At 42.7% G+C, this 9,686-nt stretch overlaps 1 protein-coding gene across 1 annotated transcript in view; it reads left to right on the top strand.

The window, feature by feature from the left end:
- The first annotated feature begins 405 nt into the window (after nucleotides 1-405).
- The window catches only part of LOC108624129 (homeobox protein orthopedia), a 12,986-nt gene continuing 3,705 nt past the window's right edge, over nucleotides 406-9,686 (top strand). The window contains exons 1-4 of the mRNA XM_026812923.1: nucleotides 406-951; nucleotides 3,134-3,261; nucleotides 3,615-3,726; nucleotides 3,878-3,918. Coding sequence (XP_026668724.1) covers nucleotides 732-951; nucleotides 3,134-3,261; nucleotides 3,615-3,726; nucleotides 3,878-3,918 — 501 coding nt within the window. The 5' untranslated portion in view covers nucleotides 406-731. The remainder of the gene's footprint in view (nucleotides 952-3,133; nucleotides 3,262-3,614; nucleotides 3,727-3,877; nucleotides 3,919-9,686) is intronic.

Below are 9,686 nucleotides of genomic sequence, written 5' to 3'. Positions count from 1 at the left end.
CCACAAGCCTCTTGCACTCGATCGTATTTACGTGGCTAAAAGAAAAATAAGATACAGTTTACGGAACTTAATTCCAGTTGCAGAGAAAAACTCTAGATTAGAGTCCGATCTTCTCTGCAGGAAAGCGAGGGAAGTGTCTCAAGTTAAGAAAACCAAACATCATCGCTATTTTCCTAATACCAAAAATAAAAAAATTGGAGGAAAGGATCAAACCTTGAACAAGATCAGAACCTAGCCTGATTCAGATCTGAGTGAACATTAGATTGACTACGAAGAATCCGAAACATTGATAGAAGAGGAGATTTGAATACGAGAACAGAACCGAACTCGGGGTTCTGAGTGAACACAGCATCGGAGAGACTGGGGAAAAGGAGAGTTTGTGCGCGGTTTCTTGAGATGGAGCAGACGACGGCGTTCTGGTAAGAAGGCGAAGAGGTCGAAGAACATTTCGCGGAAGCGAGACCAGGAAAAGGTCACAACCCGGCATCACGCTGGCTAACGACCTATCCGGAAGTGCCGGCGGTCCCGGTGCAGGGGGCGTGGGATCCGTCGGCTCCGTCGGCTCGACGTCCGTCGGAGGCGGCGGCGCCGGTACCGGTGCCGGCGGTTCCTCGTTGCCGACGACCGCTCTCAGCCTCGATCACCAACAATTCAACATATTCCCGGCTATCTTCAGCCGCCAATTGAACTTCTCCGCGGCGGCGGCTGCTAACTGCGGCCAGAACAAACTGATGGACGAGCTCAGGCCGAACCTGGGCCTGTTAGGGGTCGGTCTCGTCGAAAACGACAGTTTCCACTTGAATCACAACCAGGAGAAGAGGAAGTGCAGCAGCGCGAGCTCCAACGAACAAGATTTCAGCCTTTACGGGGTTCACCAGGGTTTGGAAGCTAGTCCACCCACCCCTGCCGCGACTCCTGGGAGAAGCAGCGTCGGGGCCACTTCTACCGTCGGTATGTGTACTCGAAAAACATTATTTCACAATGAATTGGCATATTCAAATTGTCGTCACTGTCGATTAAAAGTTTCATTAGATCATCTCATCGAATAGTTTTACGCATCTGCAATTCCACGTTTCACGAGTTTATAAACTGAATTTACATCCTCAGTCATTGACATCTTTTTAAGAGTCACACTGCTTCATACATTATTTGACGTGGATCATAATCGTAAGAATAATCGGAAGTTGACAAAGGACCTCGGACCTGTCAACGGGAAGATAACATCTGTAGCATATTGAGTTTCTCGATTGGTAGTCGGCAACAAGTCACTGTGAATGCACGCATCGAAAAGGGAAACTAGGATAGAGGAACCCCATTAGCACGCGCCCTTCGGTGCTGAGCTCTCTTAAACCCCATAATAATGGTCCTGTGGAACAGGTACCACCATATGGTCCGTTTCTTTCCACCATCGCCCCATTGTCAACACCTTCGCTGTACACGATGTACTCTAAGCTCAATAACCGGAAAATTCGTCTATGTCGACACTCAGCGTTGCCCATTTCTTTTCTCAAACAAAATCCCGAACGCAATAGAACATAAACACTTTGTGCATAGATCGTAAAACGTAACCATAAGATAAATGAATTAGCTCTGTCTGTACTTTGCTTTGGATTTCAATTGTGGAAGTGACGTATGCAAATTTTATGTGGGCTTTTGTATCACATTTATTGTCGCATTAAGAGAGAGAAATATTTGGTATAATTATCAAAGGGTTCGAACTTTCCATTTTTCTTGCCGTTTTTACTATCCCGTTCGAAGAATTGAATGTTTGAGAAAACTGTAAAATACAGACATTAATATCTGTGCACTTATTATTGGATAAGGAGAACGCTTTCCGTTTCTGGCTCTTTAAGGTCGCGCTGTTCTTATTCTAATGCAAATGGAAAAGTCCGCTAAGCGGAAGAGGGAGGGGAAAAAAAGCTGAATTGAAGAGGGAAAAATTAATGTCGTTAACCCCAGGGTTCCCGCCGCGGGAATTATTAAAACTATTCGAGAGGTTCTTCTTCGTTTTAAAATCTGAGGAATTACTTTCGTGGTTTTCTTACCCTCCTCTGTTTAAAGAAGGAAACTATTGAGAGTGACACCATTTTACGATGTTTCCGAGATATTTCCTATAATAAAGCGATTAGGTAGAAATATTCTGATGTTCACGTATTTACGTGTGAGCTGATGTATTCAGATCATGACCGTTCAGCTAATCGAGTGTCTGGGTATCAATCAGGGGGACAAGGATAATAATTGTTTAAATGATAGTGTTTGGGTATTGATTACAACATCGATTGTAATAATTAGAGTATTCGGAAATCCTAATTACAATTATTCATCGGAATTCAATAAAAGAACGTACCATACAATTTCGTCAGACCTCGAAGAGAAGGGGTTGTGAAAATGGACCGAGGGCAGACTTTTAGGGCAGATGCCAATGGAAGACAGCTGCATAGGGATTTCAATTATCTGTACTAACGACACAGAAATCAGCTGCATCAGATTCACGATATCCTTGCGACTAATTATCTTCATCCTCGTTTAATCTGCTCTGATCCTCGAAATTGGGACTGACCACGCATTGTTACCACGCGTTTCAAACGAAAACGGGACCATCAGACTAGACAGCCTGGTGTGGGTGTCATGATATATTTCGAATATCGTTCTTCGTGGTTCAGTCGGGAGGTAGATATGATTAACGATAAGAAAGATAAGAAGAAGGGGCGTCTCAGGGTGAACTTGACCGAGTTTCCCGTTCGCCGGGATAACGGGGGCAAGGTATGTAAAGTGGACAGCATTCATCCTTGAACATTGAATCAGCATGTAACATGATTAGGTCATTAACGCCCTAACCGAGTTAGCATAGTGCGAGGGACTTTGCTTCTCGCCACCGTTACCCTCCCCCACCTCCCCCCATCTCTCTCTCTCTCTCTCTCTCTCTCTCTCTCTCTCTTCTGTATGTGTACTCGTACGCGAACAGGATTCAGGGGGTCTACCTGAAGACACTGCGTCGTGACATTCACTTTTTATTGTTCCGCGATCCGAAAGTAGAATCATTTAAGCGAACGAAACAGTAAAAAAGATCATGAAACATTTTTGTCGATGTGTAATTGTATGGAATAAAGGAAGTCGATTTTGAATATTTTAGGGGCGGAAGGAGCTTTCAAAAAGCTGAAACCGGACCCCTGCGCATCGAGCCCTCACATCGGTCACACCCCAACCACCGCCAGCTGTCCCACCCCCGCGCGCAGACGGCACAGGACCACTTTTACCCAGGTTCGTTCATCAGCGATCACTATTCTCGATTATACATTTATAAAACGTAATCGAACGAGCTTGTAATTTATTTTTTAACGAGAAGAATAATTAATGAATGAATTTTAAACTGTGTTATTTGCTGATTTCTCATTCCATAGATCGAGAATCTAATTCCGAACACAGTTTGAGTAGAGATTGAAATTGATTAATCCACTCTTATAATACAAGATGCCTGAACAATAGTTAAAATAATTGGAATTTTAGCAAACGTGTAAATTGGCTCGTTTCACGGTGGAATATCCGAGGGTTTTATGTACTACTTATGTATATGTATAGGCGTCGTGGGTCCAAAACGAATAATTGTTTCGCAGGAGCAGCTGGCGGAATTGGAATCGGCGTTCGCGAAATCCCATTATCCGGACATATACTGCAGGGAGGAGCTGGCTAGGTCCACGAAATTGAACGAGGCTCGGATTCAGGTGGGTGCCACCCTTAACACTTTCCTTTTCTTCTTTCACGAATGAGAAAAATAATGAGCAAGCAACGATTCAATTTATAAACGAGAAAGACGATTTAAAGAAGAATCCTCTCCGACGTTCCAATGAAACAACATAATAAACGTGTTCTAAAACAGAAACTAAAACATTATATAAAATTCGTTTGGAAACGATTGTGGTACTGACAAAAAGAACGAGAGGATATAAATATTTTTTAAACCTGAAGTATCTTTGCTCGATAACGAAATTTAGCCTATCATACCGAGCCTGTGTCTTTTTTGGTATGACTCACACGATAATTCAATGAAAGACGCACGAAGGGTAGCTGGAATGAAATTATCCGCGCAAATGTCGATCCAAGAAACCAGCCCCGCGAGTGTCTTCCGAGGGCTGCGAGCCGATCGACAGGGGAAACAGCGTTTCGAAACGAACTCGTATTCAATGTTAAAAACAATAATAACGATCTCTGAAGTTCGTCAATTAAAACAGGACAAGTGATAACAATTTCCATTTTCTTTGCTCAGGCACAGAGTTTACAGCATTGATGATATACGAAGGGACACATTGAAAAACTAAAAGTGAAACACACAGACCGGGGGGTTAATTTCGAAAACTGAAAGTTCAAAAAAAAGAGAGAGACGAAGGAGGAGGGGGGGGCAGGGAGGAAAGTGGAAAAGGGGCGTTTAGAGTGTTCGAAAGACTCCGGTTTCGGGGCACTTTGTGCATGGATTATGACCGGTAAAAGCAAAAGCGAAAAGCAAACCGCGTTTTACTTGGCTCAGGACAGTTTAACAGGGTTAAGTCGCCGCGGTTCCCTGAGCTTTTAACTCAAACAACGCCGCGATGCATTATGTATCAAAAGAGCAGTAACGGTAACGGCGACGCAACGCGACGCAACGCAACCGGGGCGAAATGGCGGAACTGTTTTAATATGTACCCGCTTCTGGATGTTTCGGCTAAAGCCAACGTCCTGTTCCTCGTTCTTTAACGTCGTCAAAAACCGCACTACCAAACCCACCCCCCCGTCCTCCTACCAAGCCTCTATTCACTCGTATTTCTCTTACGCGATACGCTGTCTCTCAATCCCTTTGGGAAGTTATACAATTTGTTTACCTTCACTGTGTGATAAATGTTGATATCAGTTCAGAAAATCAAACCTAAATAATCTTCGAAAAACTGATTTCAAAGATGCCTACGACTCGGTATCTTCTTATTTCGTTTCAGAAACTGACGTGGGAAATGTTCAAATCCCTTTCTGTATAAAAAAGTGAGAACAAATTTTCTACTTTAAAGTTACAAGTTCTTAACAGATTAAAAATTTGATGCGTTTATAGAAAACTTTTATATACATCACTGTTTTTAAAGGATCATACAATAATATACGATAACGGGGATTAGATGAAAGTCATAAGAATTTCTGCAAATTATTTTATAAGTCGATTTAATGTATAAATCCGCGATATTACGAAAACATTTTTGATGCGAGGATTTTTATTTGCCGAATTTCCTGTTGGACGGGAAGCGAATTTTCCCGTAAAACGCCCAGGTCTCGGCCAGGTGGAGCAGTAGGCCCTCGATCGGAAGTCGAATCGAAGTAAAAAGGTCGAATGAAAACTTAGCTAACTCAATATCTTCCCTCACCCCGTCCCACTTTTTTCCTCTCTTCTCTTTTCATAGCCCTCCTCGAGCATATAATGGGATTTCTTGTGCGGTGATTCGAGAATTATTCCCTTACCCTGCTCTCTTTTTTACTTATCATTACTGTTGTCACAATCCTGAATTACCCTTCGGCTAAGCTCAATGAATCCCAAGAATCGCAATTTAATATGCAACTACTACTTAAATCTAGCAAATGCTATTATGAAAGAAATACACTGAATCAATAAATAGATGTTCAACTGCAAATTCAATACGTCGTACGAAACGCGTTAATAATAATAATTGATAGAATCCTTCTTAGAACGAACGACGATACTTTGTGAAATATGAGGATTTATTTCATCTTATTCACTGATGCACGAGTACATTAAGAATATCTGTATTTGGATCTCGTTTTAAACCAGATCAAACTTAATACTTGACACGTATCAGTTAATCGCGAAGAATTTTTTTTACTTATTTTCCAACGGGGTGGAAAACGCACAGGGTGTATCCATCGCGAGACGGGGTTGGAGGACGAGATATATAAGGACTGTTGCTCATCCTCTTACCCCATCGAAACGCGGCGCACAGGGGCCGGGGGTGACTAGGGTAGAGGAGGAGGATGAAGAAGAAGAAGAAGAAGAAGAAGAAGAAGAAGAAGAAGAAGAAGAAGGCCGAGACGTTTCAGATCTATCTAGGGTGGAGAAAATTCAATTTAAAATGGCGGCTCAGATATAATGGCAGCCTCCGGTACAGCGCCACCCTTATTCTCCGACTCACCCTTCCACCCTCACCCGACTCGTCTCAACTTTGCCACCGTACCATGTACTTTCGCGAAACCACCTCCTTTTCAGTCACTGTGTCGTCATCTTTCAAAAATACTCGAGCTCTAACCACGAAAGGGTATATTACCCCTAATTCGAATTCGGAAACTATTTAATCCAGAATTTAATTGAAACTGATAAGGTAATTTTCATCATAATTGTTTCTATAAAATAAACCTAAAAATTATACTTGAACGCGAATCTACTTTGCCAAGTATAAAATACAAGACTTCACAGTTTTATACATATTTAATCCCGTAATAATCGCAAGCTCGTTGATACACTATTTATCCTCAAATTCCTGTGCAGGTTTTATAACATTTGATTACATTCCCTTTTACCTGTTTCACACGTCTGTCAAGCAGAAGCATAAAACTTGTCCAGGGAACACCGTCGCACACAAAGAAGGATGGTTACAAGAACAAAAGTGCACAGAGAGAGAGAGAGAGAGAGAGAGAGAGAGAGAGAGAGAGTAATCCATTACCCATTTGTTCGGATCCATTTTCCCTTTACCTCTGTACGTTTCTCTGGAGGAGTAGCATAGTTTTCCCGGTATCTTGGTCCTCAAAGTAGCTGCTAGTCGGACATTTTGAGAGAGAAGCTGCACTTTCTCTGTACGCGAGCCACCCTCGCGTTCTAGGGGGAGGCCAGGGGCAGGGGTTGAAGAGGGTTCGGAGAGAGCAACGGTTATTGAATTACGAACTCTTAGCTTTCCGGTTCCCTCTTAGGGGGTGGTAGGAAGTGCACGAGTATGTATCGCAAAAAGCTTCTGCAGAGTTGTAAATAAAAAAAAGAAAATATCAGAAACGGTCGACGACGTTACCTTTACCGAGGATCTTTTAACTTTAAACGTACACAAGCGAATTCTTCTGTTTCTTTCTTCGATTACCCTTTTATCGATACACTCGTCAATCGTCAATATTTCCATCTGATTCTTAGTTACCTCGACGCGGAAATATATATTTTAATTAGATAGAAAATTTCTCGTTCGAATAAATATTTTAACATCGCCATGACAATCGCGGTTCTTAATTAGAATTCGCAATCGCAGTTATTCATTGGATTTTTACTAGTCCTCGCTCGGAAACATATTTTAATTTTATAAAACGATTTTCATTCAAATACATACATACATACATACATTTTATCTCGGCCATTCCATTCGCGATTGCTGCAATTGCAATTTTTCAATGCACTCATGACTACTTTTTAGTCAGCTATTTTAATTCAGGTATTACGTCACGACGTTTGTGGAACATTTTTATCGATTTGCCAAAGTGTACGGTATCGTTCGACGTAGGTGTAAAAAAAAAAAAAAAGTGAAACGCAGTTATACTTGCCAGGATATAATAAAATTTCGCTGGAATATATGTACTTTGAACTTTGACTGTTGGATCGGGTTGGGTCGGAGGCCTCTCTGTCATAGGGTATAATCAAAAATAGAGGGTTTCAAAAGGAATATAAATGATTCGATACTTTTTGATCTCCCCCTTTGAAAAGAAAATAACGCGTCCACTTCGATGCGGAAAAAGAATTACCTAAATATATTTACCTATAATTCTGCATTGAGTTGTGAATAAATGTTATAAAATACGAACCTGTTAATACGATTACCGATCGATTGTTATGGCCGATGCATGTAATTTGGAAAAGAGACGCTTACCCTTGCGTACGCGTACATAATTTTAAACTATGCACGTAAATCACGAGGCAACCGGGACTGCACCGTGCATAACCAATCGCGAATTTCCATTCGCTGCGCGCATCCCGATTTGCAATCGCACAAAAGAATCTTATTGGTTTCAAATAATTTTCAATTCCACTCAGTCACACGATTTTAAATTCTACTTTTCACACTAATCTTTCTGTACGCGTTGTAAGATTTGCGAAATTCCTTCTTCCTCAGCGTGGAATCCTGCGTGGAGAAACGTGATCGGAGATCGAGATATACTCAGAGGCTAATTGTAAGAAATGAAACAGGAAGGTAGACTGATCCCAGATAGAAGCATTGGGAAGGAAAAACAATTGCTGGCTTTCACCCCAACCAACCCCCGTCCATCCCCGCCGCTTCTAACAAACACTCAAACAACTGCACAGACAATAGACATTGACTTCAAACAATTTCGGTTCCACTCGGTTCATAATTTCAAATTCCCCATTTCATACTAATTGTCTCTTCTAAACCAAGACGCTCTCTTTCCGAGCATGGAATCCTGCACTGAGACGTAACAGAAAATTGACATACTCGGAGATGAAAGAATAAAACAGAGAAACGAGGTAATCTCTGATAGAAAAATGAATTGTGCCGAGGACTATTGTCAGTTTTAAATAATTTCGACTCTAGCCGGTTCGCGATTTCCAACTCCATCTTTCCACTAATCCCTTGTAGATTTCGCAACATTTGCAAGCCGCTATTTTCTTTCTGGACATGGACGAACGTAAAAGAAAATCGAGAGACGGATACTCGGAGATGAAAAAGTAAAACAGAGATGAGGGGGGGGGGCGGTCTCGTTGAAAAAGAGAAATAATATAAAAGAGCGAGAGGAACGTTGAAACGGAAAGAGAGAAAAAAGAGGAAAAGCCCGATCGAGCCACCCACGTGTGTCAGCCCCCGCGACCCCCTTGCGCGCACGTAAAGATCGGCGGTGTAGAGGCGGCGGGGGTGGACGGGGGATGAAAACCAGGTGGTGGTAGAAATGTCGATAAAACACGTCGGCCAACGAGGGTGGGCCGGGGACGACGTCACGGGGTTGGAATCGGCCAATCGGGAAGCGACGGGAACTACGCGGGGGTGGAAACGAGTCCGGGTCGTCTACGGGGGTTGGAGACGGGGCTTCTCTCTTTCCCGTGGGTGCCACGCGAAGAACCGACGCGGGAGAAGAAGGGAAACGGGCGGATGGGGGCGGGTAAAACCGGGGATGAGGGGGTGGGGGCGGACGGCGGTTCGGGCAACCTCCAATATGGGTTTACTAATCCCGCGAAACAATGGAAATTGCCCGATGCAAAATGGCGATAGGTAAACCAGCCTTCCGCCCCTGTTCGCTCCAGGGGGCGAGGGGTGGTTCTCTCTCCTGAGTCTTAAACAGCGAGAGACCAGTTCAAACGTTTACCTTTCGTTAATACATTTTCGCGAGATCGTGGGCACTACTCCGGCTGTAGAGTTGACTTTCGAAGGAGAGAAACATTTGCACTATTCAAACTATAAACTGAAAATGGAAATTTGAGAAATAACTCACGTAACACGTATGTACGTGTAGACTCGAGGATTCGATGCATTTGCAAGAAGATCCAATAAGCAGAAATTATAATTATGCATAAATCAATTCAGAATACCAACAGCTAAATGCATAATGACAATCAGATTCATTCGTTGATGTAAAAAATAATACACATTTCGTACGAATCCGCGATGTAGAGGAGATCTTCTTTAAAGTGAGAGAAGGACTCGTTTAACCACATGACATACAATGACGTCTGGGAG

Source organism: Ceratina calcarata, unplaced genomic scaffold (assembly GCF_001652005.2).
Source record: "Ceratina calcarata isolate Rehan_Ccalc_2016 unplaced genomic scaffold, ASM165200v1 scaffold116.2, whole genome shotgun sequence".
In the NCBI taxonomy this organism is placed as follows: Eukaryota; Metazoa; Arthropoda; class Insecta; order Hymenoptera; family Apidae; genus Ceratina; species Ceratina calcarata.
Note: the sequence above shows the minus strand (reverse complement) of the source record. Positions and strands in the feature narration are given on the sequence as shown.